A 17,866-nucleotide genomic window follows, 5' to 3' on the forward strand; every position below is an offset into this window, starting at 1 on the left:
CCAGTTTCTGTAGACACGATAGCTTCACGCTGAAATGAACGTTCCGTTAAATCTTCGTCAGCAAAGCAATTCAAAAAAGCCGAAAGCCACCTTGCACCAACGACCACAGTTCGCATGCACGGAATCCGAGCCATCGGCAAAACCGTCGCAAGTAGTCGTGTGCCGCATGGCATCTTTATGCGCACGGCTGCACATCGGCCACTGAGCCAGAGTACCCGGGTTCGAATCCGACCGTGACGGCCGCGTTTCAATGGAGGCAAAACGCCAGTGCACATTAAAGATCTCCAGGTGGTCGAAATTACTCCCGACACTACGGCATCTCTTTCTCCCTTCCTTCTTTCACTCCCACTTTCCTCCCTTCCCTTACGGCGTGGTTCAGGTGCCCACCGAGATGTAAGGCAATTACTTCCTTTACTCAAAAACCAATTTTCAATTAAAAAAAAAACTGCATGCACAGAGTGCACACAGCTGAACTAGACTGTTATGAGCACTTGAAAACACGATTTTTTAGAGCTAGTAATAAAAAGAGGAAGAACACATATAAGGGCAAGTCAGGCTCCAGATGTACCTTCCCGAGGGACTTGTTGACACTTAATGGAAAGCATACCGATACACTGGGCCCTGTATTTTCACCACTTTCATATGCCAACTCAGTGCAGAGCAAGATTATTCACGCTTTCTATGATAAGATTATTCACGCTTTCTATGATGCACCACCTGGTCCCTCCGGAAGTCAAGCCTAGCACCTGTCCTGCCTTTTAATACAGTAAAACCTCATTAATCCGAAGTTACTGGGACAGCGAAAAATAATAAAATTAAGCGGGTTTTCGAATAAACTGACCAAAAGCAAAAAACAAAGTGGTAGGGTTTTAGCGCAGTTAAGCTGAGTAGGATGTACGAAAGCACTTGACTAGCTGTTGCATCCCTTCTCCGTTTCTTTGTTGTTTTTTTTCCTTGCAGCACTGATGGCTCTCGAGCGTCGGTAGCAGGGACAGCGGACAGTGTGCTTGCGACGAATGCCAAGGTGAAGAGTCTGTTTCCTGGAGCAGACGGTGGGCAGACCGAGAGAGGGAGGAGCATGCGGGAAGAGGCAGCTCCATGGCCAGTCTACCGGCGTCAGAGTGAGCTTCCCGCACTCTCCTCATCCTGAAGGGGGTGGGGGTCAGCAGCCGCGCACGGGGAGTGGTGGTGGGTGGGGGCCCGCCGATTCCCCGTGTTGATGGAGCAGCTGCACAAGACCACTGCCACTAGCGCTCCATCAAAGGTGAAAGGCTGAGGCTTCCAAGTTCCCACATACCTCAGGTTTTTCAGCTTTGCTAATGAAGTAATGCTTTCACGCTAAACATGGACCCAGGTAATAAATTTCGTTGTGGGAACGCGTTACCTTTACTACTCGACGAGCTTTGCAATTGCCGCATATTGTCATGTAAAAGTTGATCATTAGCTCATAGCCCTTGCTGGCCACAAAACGAGTCGATTCCTAATGTAAGTCGACGCATACCCCATACCCCCCCCCCGCACTCACTACCTCCCCACCCCGAATGCTTCGTCCCACCGGGGCATTTTGTTTTGTAGTTTCTAGTGGGATGGCACAATGGTGCAAGCAACAAATGCATAACGATGCAATCACAAGGACACTAGTCTACAGCCAATGGAGATCAAAAGCAAAAAAGCGGCGTTCCATCCTGCCTCCAGCCCGACTGAATAGTATCGAACCGAACTGCAAATGGTCCGGCAGTTTCGGCACTACGCACGCTCTGGAGCATGGTGGAAGAGAGGTGCATCCATCCTGCCTCCAGCCCGACTGAATAGTATCGAACCGAACTGCAAATGGTCCGGCAGTTTCGGCACTACGCACGCTCTGGAGCATGGTGGAAGAGAGGTGCATCAGCAATGCTCACTTGGGTGTTTTCAATAAATACCAATATACAAAAATTGTCTCTCCTAAACTTCAGTCTCCAAAACCAAAGTTAGTCGAATGCAGCTGTGCGCTGAAAAGGCTGCCAGCTGCTAGCACTATCAGTTAAGCGGTCACTCATGTGGCCCTGAGTCGATCTATAGGCCAGAATGTCAGCACAAATATAAAAGGACGTCCCTCTAACCAATCACGAGTCGTCCCAAGCAGGCGAGCGTCATATATGTATCCAAATCAAGTGTCCGTGCCAGGCACGCCCAAAGATTCACCAGCAAAATGAGTGACAAATAGGCCCCCTGTACTGGTGCTGCCTCTTGCAGCCGCACCATACGTAAAAGTCATACTCATTAGCAGTGGCCCATGCAGTCGTCGGATCACCTCTCTTTCTTCCACCGTGCCCTGGAGATCATCGGAAACATTTTCTTCAGTGGAACCAATTTGCAAATGAATTAACAACTTTTCTGACGAATGGGGCCCCACGCACTTCACCGGGAACAAGCACCGGCACGGGGCGCGTACTACCTAGCGTTCGTCCAAAGCTACCTTAGACCCGGCAAATAGGTATGCTCCGCGTATAGGCCAACCCCCAATTTTAGGATGATCAATTTTTTAAAGAAAGGTCGACCCAACTCTTTAACTACGTCACACTACTCAAAGAAACGGCGCAGGGAGGCATTGTGCGCAGTCAACACGTTACGGGCACACAGCGAGAATGGCCCATGTGTCACGGGACACGCATTGATGCTGTTAGGGACGGAAGGTGCTTTAATGCCAGCGCCTTCGCTGGACGCTGCCCTGACTACGGCCAAGCTGGAGAGAAGTGACGAGTGTGCACACCGCTTCCTCCAGTCCAGCTGTGTCTTGCCGACGCGTCAAGAGCACGTTACTTGGAAAATGGTATCCATGCCAGCATTGCAGTGATGCATGTCTTCTCTGCAGGCGCGTGCTTCCGCGGTCCATAAGCCCTACCAGATTGGTTTTTGCGCTTCACATATAGAGCATCGCCATTACTCATCGGCATCACTCTGCAGAGCCGTCTCATGGCTCCGAGGGGTCATCGCAATGTCGGTCTGCGGTGAAATCAGGATCAGGCAACTTCGCATAGCACCTCAGATCTTCAAATTAACCGGGCTGATGCACGCCATCGTTTCAAATTAACCAGTAAAATTATCCGAAGTTTAGAATTATGTTTACAGATTTAACTGCACTAAAAAACATCTTCTAAAAAGCTGCACTGCCAAAATCATAACGTAAATGAATAAAAGCCAGTTTGGCAGATCACCTATGATATTTTGTGCAAAAGAATTACTAGACTACTTTTTAAGCCGACTTCTGAAAACTAGACAACTTATGAGCGAATATTTCTTGAAGTTAAAATGTTTGCTCTGGTCTGTGCCTGCCCATAGAAGTGCAGTAAATGCACAGATGCCACACATGTGCACCTGCACCTTCTTTGATGTGCATGTTTTCTTTCTTGCAGTGAGGTGAATGGCCGAGGTCACTTTGGAGCAGCTTTTGGAGCAGCCAAAAGTAACTTTTGGCACAGAAAAGAGAGCATCTGGCTCAGATATATACCAATTTTTTGGTGTATAAACAGAGCTTTTTCATTTTTCGTCAGTTTGACTCATATACAGCAGAAAATTACGCACCACCATGCACCATCTTTTGCCATTCCTGGTAACTAGGTTAGAAAAGAAAACCTATGTGTAAAAAGTATAATCGAGTTATTAGACAGTTTTAGCACAGCGAGATCTACTTCGAAGCGAGTCGGGGACCCAACTACACCTGTACAGTGGCCGATGTACGCTCCTCAGGGCCATCTGCGCATGCGCAGACAGCTGACCGCGGATACGGTTAGCAGCAGCGGAACGATTAAAAGGTTATCCTACAGCTAGAATCACATCATCTCGCAACAACAGGACTGAATGCGATGGCCACCACATCCAATCCAATCATATTCTCAAAAGTTTAAATTTCAGCGACACAAGTCGCCTGCGAGGCAAAGAAGCTACGATGCAAAACTGAAGTTGCATGCTGTTGAATATGCACTGGAGAACGGGAATCAAGCAGCAGGGAGGCGCCGTGCTGCAGGCGCTTCTCTGTTTTCATTATGCGAGGTGACAACGGGCCTGGCCGGCATGATATGCAGCATGCATATGTTCACCGAGAATAAGGCACAACGCCCGAGAATCTGTTCTAAAGTAAAGACAGAGTTTTGGCAGGCTTGTCACAGATTACTCGTATTTTGCCATAATGCAGCAGCATGTAGCAGGCTTTGCCTTTTAAAGGCGCAGTTTGGTGCAACTGACGCAGCAATCACATCACTGTTCGTGCTGCTGTTCTTCTTGGTATAAACAGGTACTACTAACCAGCCTGGTTGTCTCTCCCCACCCCAATGCCCAGCTAGACTGTTTTTGCAGGCACAAGAGGAGAAGATGCACCTTGCCAGTCATGGAGCGCAGGCCTTGGTCCTTTTTGGAGAGCTCTTCCTTCAGTGTGGCCAGGTTCTGCTGCAGGGCGTTCTCATGCCTCCAGAGCTCACTACACCACAGAAGAATACGTCAGTGAAGAGAGCAGCCACACTTGCTTGCAGGCAGAGAGTACTACAGCATCAAGATCAACAGTACATGTGCCAGCAATACAATGCTGCTCATTAGGTTCACTCACAGTTTTGAAATATGTCCACTTCTTTCTTCGTTACTGGCTCGGACGCTACTCAGGTTTGCTTTGGTTTATGGGGTTTAACGTCCCAAAGCGACTCAGGCTGTGAGAGACGCCGTAGTGGAGGGCTCCAGAAATTTTGACCGCCTGGGGTTCTTTAACGTGCACTGACATCGCACAGTACACGGGCCTCTAGCATTTCGCCTCCACAGAAATTGAACCGCCACGGCCAGGATCGAACCCGCGTCTTTCGGGTCAGCAGCCGAGCACCGTAACCACTGAGCCACCGCGGCGGCGGACACTACTCTATGAATATTCAAAATAACTACAATGCAATGCACACTGGCCACGACTCTCTCTCTCTCTCTCTCTCTCTCTCTCTCTCTCTGTGTGTGGTTGGGGGGGGGGGGGGGGCTTGCAACATCTCAGAGCTCTCAAAGTTGCTCAAAGCTGCAATCTCACTTTCCAAATGAACTTCTAAGCTGATAATCTATGTACAATGGATTTGCCTTATGGTCGGGGCTCGTACAGGTTTCACAAGAACAAAAATTATTAAGAATATTCAACGGCCTTCGAAAATTCTCACCGATTCAATATACTCATTCATTCCCCTCCATTCTGCAGAAGTCTGTAGAGCTAGCACAGCCAAAGGGATAAAGACAAAAGTATGCCACATCGCACGATAAAGCAAAGTATGCGCATGCGCCACGGCGTGACAACGAAAATATGCCACTAGCCGCCGCCTTGCAGTGGCGCAACTTTAGGCGTAGTACTCGGGAACTTCGATACTCGGCCGTTTTTAGGGTGATGCTAACGAAATTTTATCAATTTATTTCACCGGCTGATTTTGCAGCGTCGCAATGTTACTCGGAAATTCTACATTTTTGAATGTCTACGCCTTGAGATTTTACTTCGGCTGGAAATTTAATTCTGTGCGCAGCATAGAAGAAGACTACATAAGCCCCTAGATCAGCTGATCTAGGGACTTTAATCTCCAACTAGACACCACCCTGCGTGGGACTTTGTAAAAATGCGAAAGTAGGCTCCGCAACCTCCTGTAACTTTTATTTCGAAAGCGCATTTCGTTTTATTTATTTATTATTTATCTAGTAATACTGTAAGCTGCCTTCAGGCTCATACAGGAGTGGGTCAAGTCACATGTACATGTAAACAGCATGAATAAAAAGCAAGAACAGGAACACAGTGGAACTGGTGATAGCAACCCCAGTCAAGTAATCTCATTTTCTTGGGCGAAAAAACTTTTTCAAAAAAGACATCAGCATTTGCAGTGTTAACAATTTCACTTGGTAACGCATTCCACCTTTTGACTGCCTTCGGAAAAAATGAGTTACTTGAACGTGTTACAACGCGCCCAGTATGATTGAATTTAGTATGGTTACCTCAGATAGAGCGATGGTGGGGTGCTTTCAAGTAATCCTCCGCAACTATATTTAATCCGTTATGATAAAGGCTGAAAAGGAATTTCATTGCAGCCATTTATCGACAGAAAGACAAAGTTGAAAATTGTGCACAGATGCACATGGCTCTTATGCTTTCATAACGAGATTACTTCGAATATGTAAACCGCAGTGCTTTGGACTGAATTTTTTCTAACTTTTCGATCAGGTACACTTGATGCGCATGCAAAGGCAGGAGAGCTGACGGCCGGCAGGTTCCTGTCGCTAGGCCAAGAGGTGGTAGGCCGCCCAGCTTCGTTTTCGGAGCTTTGCTGCTAGCCTGCGGCGACGGCGGCTATCTGCTGCATCAGCGAGACAGCCAAACCGCACACTGTTTAATACGATGATTGCCTTGTTGCTTATCTTTTTTTTGCTTTCTTTTTGAGGGCATCTTGCCACTCCGGCGCCAATGCACACTTCCCTCGATTCCATCTGCGTCATATTTCCATTCTTTCAGCACGCCAAAACTCCTCGCTTATCACGTGCTGTTCGCCATTTGTACAGTGAAGCCTCCTCACATGCAACGCCACACGCAGAGAAGCTCCTGCGCTACCGTTTCAGACACAGAACAAAGCCACAGGGACAGTTGAAATGGTGGAGCAGTTCTGAATCTGCCACTCCCGATAGCATGCACAAATTGAAATATTTGACACAACTGCGAGAAATCTCCATTGTCACGCAATTTTTGTAGTGAAAGAAGATTCGCAGAAGAAATTTCGCTTTCACGCGAACGGTCTTGGGTAGTTTTGAAGGGCCATTTTATATTTTGACATTCAGATAATTCGTAATAAGGGAGTAATTACTCATTGGCATCCCCCTAAGAGCAGCCATACGGCTACAAAGGTTTGGTTTGGTTTATGGGGTTTAACGTCCCAAAGCAACTAAGGCTATGAGAGACGCCATAGTGGAGGGCTCCGGAAATTTCGACCACCTGGGGTCGAATTTCTCCTCCAAAGAAATTCAACCGCCGCGGCCGGGATCGAACTCGCGTCTTTCAGGTCAGCAGCCGAGCACCATAACCACTGAGCCACCGCGGCGGCACCTGGCTACAAAGGCAAGCTATACAGCTTTCTCAGAAACTTCGTAGTTAAAGAAAAATTCGTCCTAGTCCGGGGTTCGAACCTGGGACCATCGCTTCACCGGAGCAGTCGCTCTACCAACTGAGCTAACCGGGACAGCAAGCTTATGGTAGGGCGAGAGCGAATTAATCAATAACTCGAAGTGGGAACAGTGTTGGTCAAATGTTTAGGGGAATCCCCCAAGGTGGAGTAAATTTGTAATAAACTGTTCCCACTTATTGATTAATTCGCTCTCGCCCTACCATAAGCTTGCTGTCCCGGTTAGCTCAGTTGGTAGAGCGACTGCTCCGGTGAAGCGGTGGTCCCAGGTTCGAACCCCGGACCAGGACGAATTTTTCTTTAACTACGAAGTTTCTGAGAAAGCTGTATAGCTTTCCTTTGTAGCCGTATGGCTGCTCTTAGGTGGACGCCAATGAGTAATTACTCCCTTATTACAAATTTACTCCACCTTGGGGAATTTCCCTAAACATTTGACCAACTCTGTTCCCACTTCGAGTTATTAATTCGCTCTCACCCTACCATAAGCTTGCCGTCCCGGTTTGCTCAGTTGGTAGAGCGACTGCTCCGGTGGAGCGGTGGTCCCGGGTTCGAACCCCGGACCAGGACGAATTTTTCTTTAACTACGAAGTTTCTGAGAAAGCTGTATAGCTTTCCTTTGTAGCCGTATGGCTGCTCTTAGGTGGATGCCAATGAGATGGATGCCAACTCCCTTATTACAAATTTACTCCACCTTGGGGGATTCCCCTAAACATTTGACCATTTAGATAATTCGGACATCTTTTTTTTTGTGCTCCCTTAAAGTCTGAATTAACAATATTTTACTGCACTATTACAAAAGCATTTAGGATAAGCAACGCTGAGCCCCAGAAACTGACACCTGGGCACTGACAACTTGCAGTGCAAATATGTAGCAAAGCATACTCACTTTCTCTCCCCCTGAAGTGTGTCTTTCCGTTTCTTCATCTCGTAGAAACTTTTATTCTGGCTGTCTATGCTCACACGATGATTCTCGAGCTCCCGAGTAAGTTCCTGCAACACAACAATGCTTCATGTTAATCCTCTTCCATACCTCGTCCCTTCTGTAACTGCAGTGGCTCCAGTAAAACCGGGCTAACGTTTAGCATTAAAACTTGGCATTACGTCACAAGCAGCTGCATGAGAAGAACATTAAGGGCGGATGTGGGCCTTGAGAACAGAAAATCACGGAATAGGTTTGGTTTATGGGGGGTTTAACATCCCAAAGCAACTTGGGCTATGAGAGACGCCGTAGTGAAGTGCTCCGGAAATTTCAACGACCTGGGGTTCTTTAAAGAGCACCGACGTCGCACAGTGCACGGGGCTCTAGAATTTCACCTCCATCGAAATTCACCCGCCGCGGCCGAGATCAAACCTGCGTCTTTCAGGTCAGCAGCAGAGCGCCGTAACCACTGAGCCATTGCGGCGGGGGAAATCACGGGATAAAAAATTATATACCAATTTCACGATTCTACAACTGGCGTAAGTTTTGGAGCAGCAAAACTCCCAAATCTGAAGTACTTCCACCAGAACCAAAAAAAATATGAAAGCAGAAAAAATCCTACTATAATTTGGAGCAGCTTTATAATATAAATATATAAATGTCGCGCCACGGTGCCAATTCCGAAACAGCGGAAGACCAAAGCTGGCAGATTTATGGAAAATAAATGTTGTTCATGAACTATATTCAGTCCAATCTGCCAATGTTCTGGCCTGATTTCCAAAAGTTAGTAAGTACCGCTACCTTTTTGCTAACAGTGTGGGGCTCCTTGATGTACACTGACATCGCACAGCACACGGGCCTCTAGAATTTCTCCTCCAAAGAAATTCTAGCCGCCGCGGCCGGGATCGAACCCGCGTCTTTTGGGTCAGCAGCCGAGCACCATAACCGCTGAGCCACCGCGGCGGCTCGTGGAACTTGTATTTCGTTTAAACAGGATTCAACTATAGATTTCATATTTTAACTTGAACCGCCTCACGGGATGTGCAAATATTCCAAATTTCGAACCTGAATCGAATGCCATATTTTCCGGTGTCAGGGAATCTAGCAACTAACATAACCGGTTAATTCCCACATACACAAAACGTTATTCTGTACTTGACATTCACAGGTCCCTGGGAGTCCTCATACTCCACCTGGCGCAGTGGTGCAGAGGTTAAGCAGTGTGCCACTGCCCTGCGATGGCAGGTGCTCCCAGCGGTGGGCTTTGTGCCACCCAGGTTGCTCTTCCCGAGCGACCAATCATTCATTTAACTGCCACCTGCCAAGGAGGGCAGTTTGCTCACTATCCGGTGGACAGGTCGTGATGACTCCGTGGAAGGTCACATGACCTAGGTGGCCCACCTGCCTCCTAGGTTGCTCTTCGGGGTCCACCGGCCAGAGTCATGCCGATGATTTTTCGCTCACAATGCCGACGCCAATAACGCTGACACCGGCAATGCCCCACACCAGATTTTCTGGTGAACAGGGCCTTTAACACTATCATGCTTAAACAACATTGTGATTGACCTCCCTCCCATTCTTTTTGTTATTTTCCATGTTCTGACTCGTGGGAGACTAAATTTTCTCAATGCAACCCGCACAGTAATATGAGTTTGAGACCCCTGCAGTAGAATCTCGATCATACAAAACTCACATCATGAAAAATATTCATATTATCCAAAAAAAAATAAATTCGTATCCAGAATTTGCGCAAATCAGCCAACGGGGTTTATTTACAGCCATTGCTGACTTGCAATATCGGTGCTCGTTGCTCGCAACTGGCGATCGCGGTGTCAACAGTATATGGACACTCACTACTCATGGAGCGCACCACGTGATTGGTGATCCCAGCGTCGACGATATACGAGCGGCAAGTACTTGGTGCTCAAGGGTGTAGTCACAGCTCGCACATTCATGTCATCCAAAATGGGGTGGGCGCTTGCTTGCAACATCCAAATTTCTGCCCATTGCTCGCAATGCACTGTGGCCAGGGCATATGTCATTCCGAAATTCACATCTACAAGGATCGTATCATCGAGATTCTACGGTGACTAAGAATTGCATGACATCTGCCAGTGAACTGATCGAGCCATCTGCTTTACTCTGGACAGTTAATTCGCACAGGTCGCCGAGCGCGCGTCTTATCATCCATACTTTTAATACTCTACGTATTTGAAGCATTCACCGGGGCTGCACTAATTGGTCATAAAAATTCATGTTGCTGCATAAAAGGGGGAACGCGTAATCGGAGCTCTGCTGTAGTCAGTAAAATTTAACAAAAAAAATGGCAGTAACATCATGTAAGGGCTGCGCCCCATCAAAACTACAAAAAAAAAGTGTGTCCCTTAAACAAGTACCGTATAAACACGTGTAAGGGCCGCATTTTTTTTTTCCAGATTCGAGGGCCAATTTTCGGGGTGTGGACCATACACACGATGTGCGAAAAAAAAAAATTTACATGAAAACACCAATCAGGGAATGAGCGGCATTTATTCTACATTCAGTCGTCCCTAGCGGAGTCTTCCGACTGAGCTGGTGCTGTGCTCTGGCACCCGCTCATCCCACAAGAAGTTGCGCAGCATGTCCACTGTCAACGCGTAGCCACTGTTCCGCACTTCCATCACATAGCAGAGCAGCTCTTCTTCCAGTTCCGGAAACTTGCACGGCTTGTTTCGGAAGGCGCGCGTTTTACAGCTTGCGTTCCTCAAAGCATTTTTTGGTTGCATCATCGTCGGAAGCACTTCTCGGCCATGTCGAATTTCCTGCCCACCTCACACCGTGTTTGGGAGCTAACTCCCAGCCATGTAGCTATTAAGGTGCTTGCCCATCATGCTAAAACTGCAACACTCGGTGGCAGCACACGAAAGCCACAACTACAGTGAACTAACATGCTACCACAACTCCCGTGCCTTTAACAGCCACAAAAAGCTGGAGCTGTTGATACTGATGCCAATATGGATAATATGAACAGCAGGAGCTCGCGGTGAAGGAAAAAGTTGATTATGATGAGCCACGGCCTCAGGCGTCATCCGTGGGCAGCACCTGGAAGCTCCTGAGCACGTGCGCGGCCTCCGCGATCAAGCGCACCGTTGCTCGCAACCGGAGCCGATCGTGGAGGCCACAGTGCATGCATTTAGTAGGCTATTGCCGCATGGGTCGTGGAAAGTTCAGGTTTTTTAAGTACAGTAGAACCCCGCTCTTACGTTCCTCACTGCTGCGTTTTCCCGGCTGTTACGTCGTTTTCTTCGGGTCCCGGCATAGCTTCCATAGGATCCAATGTATTGGGAACCCCGCTGTTACGTCGTAGCCGAGGAAACGATCCCGCATGATACGTCGCAACCGGGCTCCCCGAACCCGCCCGGGCAATGCGCGCCAACCGGCATTTTGATTTTTGATGAGTCTTGGCCAGGCTTGGCTACGGAACTGGCTGCAAGAAGCCGCACACGAGTTGGAGAGGCCGCCACTAGATGGCTATCTGCCCCGCGAACGCCGAATGCCGCGATCTTTATCGTGGGAGGTGGTGACGAGGAGGCTCGCGGCTAAGGTCGCTTATCTGTTTTTCTCAGCCAGCGTCCGCTTCGGCGGACGACGCAGTTGCTGCGACGCGCGTCTTTTCTTTCCTTTCACTCTATCTTTTTATCTTTTAACTCTCCTCTATCTGCACGTGGCAGCGGTGGTGGCTCGGCTTGAACCAGTTGGCAGGCCCGTGCAATTTCCTTTTCATCCTTCTCTCAGTCGCAACATCTTTATCGTGCTTTGATGGCGTGATAGCGTCGTGTAAGCGGAAGGCGCTTCCCTTGAGGAAAGGCTGAACGTACTAAACGCAGTCGACAGGCAGTCAGGGCGGCCTACGCGGAGCAGCGCGGCGAGCAGCCTACGAACATTTCAGTGCTTGACGCTGTGCACAACGTCGCTTCAGCGTGGACTGCAGTGAGCGCGTGAACTGCACAGCACTGCTACGTGCGGTGTGGCCTTCGCATAGAAGTGGAAACTGCCATGGAAGATGAAGAGTAGTAAGCAGCCTCTCGTGATCAAGAGCTAACTGAGGCTATGCATTGCACTGGGTGCCACGGGAATCGCATGAGGCGACTACGTCGCCGTGGATGCTGCCGTCGTGACGTCGGAATGCCAAAGCATTGCCGAGATCGTTGCGAACTCGGCTGTAAGCGAAGCCGCTGACTACGATGACGACGAGCCGCATGATTTCTACGAGTTGTCAGATCCGATTTTTGGAGAAGCCGTCGCGGCTCTGGGCCTCCTCCGCAGGTATGTGCGTCGCACCTCAAAGCGACGCTGACAGCAATGCGGCCTTCCAGGCTATTGAGAAACGCATATATAGCGAGCGAAAGAAACTGCAATCCACCATTCTAGATTTTTTAGTCCTAGGGTCACTTTGCGGAAATAAATTGTTTCAAGTCAAAGCTGCACTGTTTTCATTAATTTTCGGTGCTTTCCTCACTGTAGCGTTTTTCCGGCTGTTACGTTTTTTTTCCCGGTCCGGTGAAAAACGTATGAACGGGGTTCTACTGTATTTCCTTTGGGAAAACAGGGTGTGGCCCGTACACGGGTGCAGCCCTTACAGGCGTTTATATGGTATGCACGGCGCTAAACTGACTCATAAGTTCCTTTGTACTTGTGTACATTTTTAATTTTACAATTATAATCTTTCTGGCACTCCTTGCATTTTTGCTGCCTCATTTCTAAACTGCCTCACTTCTAAATAATGAATGAATGAATGAATGAATGAATGAATGAATGAATGAATGAATGAATGAATGAGAGGCTCACTTCGATTTTTCTGTCCAGCACAACCTTGTTTTTGGCATCCCGCTGTGTGTCTTCCTGCAACTTGTCAATCTGTAAATGAAAAAAGAAAAAGACGAAATTACACAAACAGTGCATAACGAGCAGCCTTAAATGATGAAAAGGTAATAGCAGCTGTAGCAGTGTATGAGGTTTAACAATTTGAAACTGCACGTGGGCTAATGTAGTCTAGAAGTGACGCCACGGTGGAGTTTTCCGATTTCATTTTTACCAGCTGGGAGACACTAATCAGCGCTGTTTCGGACACTGATTGGAATGCTGCTTGTCTTTTCTCCTCCAGAGTGTCTTTAAGGGGTTTTTTAAAAAAACAACACATTCCCTTCTCTCTCGTCCACATGTCTCGTTACACAACTGCACCAAAACTGCACGCTCATCACACGCTGTTCACAGTTCGCGCAGTGGAGCCACTTTGCATGCGATGACGCTGTTCATGAGGAGGCTCCACTGCTACTGAGTCAGGACGCCACAGAGGCCCTGTCGGAGTTCCTTTTTTACATCCCCAACAGCGTGCACGCAGTAAAGCGTTTGACAAAACTGCAAAAACTAGCCATAGTAGCACAGCTTTCACCTTAGAAGTAGATGACCGTGGCCAAAGTTTTCACAAAATAAAAAAAAATGTAAATTGTGGGGTTTAACATTACAATGATGTAAATGCATTTTGGCAGTTTTTTGGGAGGGTCATTTGATAAATCACACTTTCAAACATAATTAAAACATTTCTCCCGGTCCCTTGAAGTCTGAATCCATGAGCTTTTACTGTACAGCGAGCAAACAATGCAAGAGAGTCAGGTCTGTCACAAGTGGGCGTAATGTGCGTGAGGTGGTATACACAGTGTGAGCTACAAGTGGATAGAGCAGACGGCATAAAATCACAACAGTCCCTCATGTTGCCAGACGAGCTACAGAAACAAAACGCTGGACCAAATGTTTCCAATAACACAATAAGCGTGGGAAAAAAATTCGTTATTTTGCACCGTAAACAATTAACATTATCTAGCTCCAGCCCGTCTCTTTGTCGCAATGTTCTGCAGCTGTACAGAACTCGCAGGTGCTGCCACCATAACATGCATTATACATTTAGCAATAAATAGCCACCATCAGTCAGTATAAATGCTGATGCCAACCTAGCAAAGCAGCGACCTAGTGCTCACTGTCCTTATGCACCTTTGATAAGAGATGTTGCATCCTGCTGAACACCAAAAGGCATGTGAAAGTTGTCCCTGGGAATCTCCATTGGCAGCCAGTGTCTAGGACCCTTGTTTGTTAAGTGATGAAAGAGGTAGCGCATACCTGATCACGCTTGTCACGGATGGCCTTCTGCAGGGACTTGAGTTCCTTCTGGATCCATTTGTCTCGCTCAGCTTTCGATGTGAACTGGCTGCCTCGGCCCTGCTTGGCATACAGCTCTGTGCGCTTCTGCTCCTTCAGGCTTAGCCTGCAGTCAGGCACCAACCAACACCAGTTTATGCAGGCATGGCCCAGAAACTTCACATCTACAGATCACAAGACCACACCTACAAAACATCACTGTTGTCAAACAGCACGACATGACTCCCATTTCCAGAAACTTGCTAGGGTTCTACAGCATGCAGTTCACATTAAATATACTCAAATAAATTTTCAACAATGAATCAGGAACGGTCACTTAAATCATGACCAGCGCATACAGTAAACTCCTTGTGCCAAAAAAAGTAAAAAGTCATTATTTTTGTATGCAAATTGGTTCCGCTGATGAAACTTCGAATTGCACATCACTCACCCCCACTAGCAGTCGCTTCCTCGGAGGAGCAGCAGGTAGTACAAGGGCAAACTTCCCATTCCAGTAATCTCCAGGGCATGCGTCGCGCCAGAATCCTACACTACAGGACCGTTTGCAGTTCGATTTGCCATTAATCAGTCGGGCCTCACGCAAGTGTGGAGGCACGGTGGAACACCGCTTTTTCACTTTTAACCCCCATTGGCTTCAGACTGCTGTCCTTTTGATTGCACCATTACCAGTTATGCATTTGTTGCTTTGAGTTGCGCACGACGATGCCATCCCGCGGGAAACTACAAAGCAAAATGCAGCTGCGTGACGAAGCACGCGAGCAGGAGGGTGGGGTATGCGCCGAATTATATTTAGAGCCAACTTTCTTTCTGTCCTGCAAGGGCTACGAATTGGACAGCAGACTTTTACATGGCACACAACCATCTACGATAATTGCAAAGTTCGTCAAATAAAGGTACCGCCCGCATAGCCGCAGCAAAATTTTTTGCCTTGGTGTCATTTTTTTGCTGAGGTCAGTTAATCTGAAATCTCTGCTAATTCAAATACTGTTCACATTTCCAATTACATTTGAATTAACAAAATTTTACTGTATTTCAGTTGAACAAACTGCTCGGTGGACACAGGCTTAATTTTGCATTCTGCACTGCTGGCGCGGCCAATGCATGCCCTCCCAGACTACCCCTCCAGCGGTGGTGGCGTAACATCGCTAGTGCTTTCAGCATCGCTGAAGCAAAGCAGCGGAGCAGGAGATGAAAATGAACCACATGGCAAATTCCTTTTTTTTTTTTTCATTCCTCCCTTTTTTTCTCATCGGTTCCGTTCAGCCATCTTAGCTTTTCGTAACAGTGGCAATCATTTCAGCAAATGGCTCCTGAACGTGAACAAAGGAGTGAAAAAGGTGAAAACAAACATTCTTTTGATTGTGAACAATTGCTCGGCGCACCTGGTCAATGTCCATTTAAGCAATGTGTGTGTTTTGTACCTGCCGCCAAACTGCACCACTGTGCTTCAGCTGCTCGACCTGAGCATTATTCAAAACTTGAAGGTCAAGTACCAATGGCAGCTTGTTCAGAGGATTTTAATAACGCAAGGATTGGCAACAATGTCCCCATTAACGTCAGGCAGGGGGCCGAGACGGTGACAGGCTCTTGGTGAACAGTAACACCAGCCACAATTAGTAACTGCTAGCAAAAATCCGGTCTTTCCCCATGTGGTGAAAGCAAGCAAGAGGAACAGTGCGATGGCTCCGGGATGTGGACAGAGATCTGTCATCAGCTGGATGTTGACAGCAATACTTAAGACTACATGCAGTATGACAATGAACTAGTACAGATCTGGAAATTGTTCCAGTGTTTGTCCTGAGGAAGAAGCAACGGCAGAGCGAGATTCCAAACCTGCATCTCTAGCTGAGGCTGTACGCTGCCTTGGAAAGGTGCGACACTTCGCGCATCAGCAACAAGCTGTGCCAGAGGAAGTGTACAAAAAAGTAGGCTCTCTGGAAAGCTTTGTTATACTACTTGTGCGTTAAGAGTACCAGTGCAAAACAAAATTTGTTTTTTTTTCTTCAAAATGAGAAAGACAGCAGCGTAACTGTTATGTACACAGTTAAACCTGGTTGTAAAGAGCTTCCATAAAGCAAATTCCTCAATGTTATTAAGTTTCTCAATTCCCCAAGTGGTATTCCCAGTAATTCCGAAATGGCATAAGGATTCTCAGAGAGAGAGAGAAGTAGAGAAAGAGCAATTCTGCATATATGGGCATTAACCCATCAGCTACCGCATCATACCCTTAAGGCGGAGCACGGGCCGTGGTACGGTGGCAACTGCTTTCACGAAGTTAGTGCGCAGATCAGAAGGGGTGTGGCGGTGTCGCGGTGGTGGCTACGCAGAGCCATGCAGAGGTAGGCAGAATTGCCAGCTGCGTGGCACGGGGTTACATGACGCCGCAGCACCCGGCGACTGCGTTCACAAAGTGAGCAGGCGGGTTTATGCCTTCTCACACCTAAGCAGGCTTAAGCATCTCTGCCGATTTTTTTTTCTATTAAGATCCCCTTCCCCTCTTAACCCATAAGGATCATATCTAGTGCAGCATTCAATATTTGAAGCCAATTTTTCTTCATATTCGTATTCAATTCATATTTTCAAGAGAAATTATCTATGCTTCATCCACAGAAGCAGCATTAACAAAATGCAAGCACAAAAGCAGAAAGTGCTTGCATTCCATACATCCTACAAACACTGGCTGTTACACACACGACTTTTGCCACATGCAAGGCAGCAGCATTCAGCCGAATGCCAAGCTCACTTCCACAAACTACAGGGCTTGCTCACAGGTGAGCATGTCCTCTCAACAAACTCTGCTGTGTGTGATCTCTCTGCCACAAACAAAGCTGACTCACTCTCTGGTGCACTCCTCCTCACGCTTCTTCTGTGCCTCGTACTGTGGCCGGATGCCGTCCAGCAGTGCCATTTTCTGCGCCACCGTCTCCTGCAGGCGGGCCAGCTCCCGTTCTGCACGTTTGCGTGAAGAGTCATCTCCCTCAACCTCATCACGCAGGTCCTTGATGGTCAGCTCCAGTCGTGTCTTCTCCTTTAGCGCAGACGACTGCTCCTGCGACAGCGCCTCCCGTTCTTCTCGCTGTGCCTGTGCCCGCCCCTTGACCTCCCGCAGCTCCTTGCTCAGCTTCTGCACAATGGACAGGGGGGGCGATTTATCAGGAGTGCACCTTAATATATGACCCAAGACAGAAGGCAATTTGCTTTATCGATATCTATGCATACAAATAGCATTTTGTATCTATTTCTCTTTGCAAATGTAGCTAAATGCTGAACACAACATGAAATATGGGTGAAAGGCAATGATAAGTTTGTTTACTCAAATGTGGTCGGAAAAAGTTATCAATAATGCGCTGGTTTCGCAATAGAGTAAAAGCCTCAAGGGACTAAAAAAGGTCTGAATCATCCGAGGGTCAAAAAGTCGAATGGCTACAAGAAAAACTTTGCATCCCAGCAAATTTAATCGATGAAAAAATAGGCAGTGTTATCTGCTTTTAAGTGCAAAACTGCACAGCAATGTCAGTTTTTCGCAATTCCGTCATTCTGCAGTGCCTGTCCACTGTCAGTAATATCAAGGCAGAACTGCTACAAAACAGTAAGGCTTTCCGTG

General features: G+C 47.6%; 1 protein-coding gene across 1 annotated transcript in view; it reads right to left on the minus strand.

The window, feature by feature from the left end:
• Window positions 1–17,866, minus strand: part of SMC3 (structural maintenance of chromosomes 3) — a 118,549-nt gene that overhangs the window by 89,442 nt on the left and 11,241 nt on the right. Inside the window, exons 10-14 of the mRNA XM_089578350.1 lie at window positions 17,100–17,386; window positions 14,224–14,368; window positions 12,898–12,966; window positions 8,038–8,141; window positions 4,357–4,456 (exon numbers count right to left, since the gene is read on the minus strand). Coding sequence (XP_089434476.1) covers window positions 4,357–4,456; window positions 8,038–8,141; window positions 12,898–12,966; window positions 14,224–14,368; window positions 17,100–17,386 — 705 coding nt within the window. The remainder of the gene's footprint in view (window positions 1–4,356; window positions 4,457–8,037; window positions 8,142–12,897; window positions 12,967–14,223; window positions 14,369–17,099; window positions 17,387–17,866) is intronic.

The sequence above is a fragment of the Amblyomma mixtum genome, chromosome 3 (assembly GCF_055824585.1).
Source record: "Amblyomma mixtum isolate Tamu chromosome 3, ASM5582458v1, whole genome shotgun sequence".
Classification (NCBI taxonomy): domain Eukaryota; kingdom Metazoa; phylum Arthropoda; class Arachnida; order Ixodida; family Ixodidae; genus Amblyomma; species Amblyomma mixtum.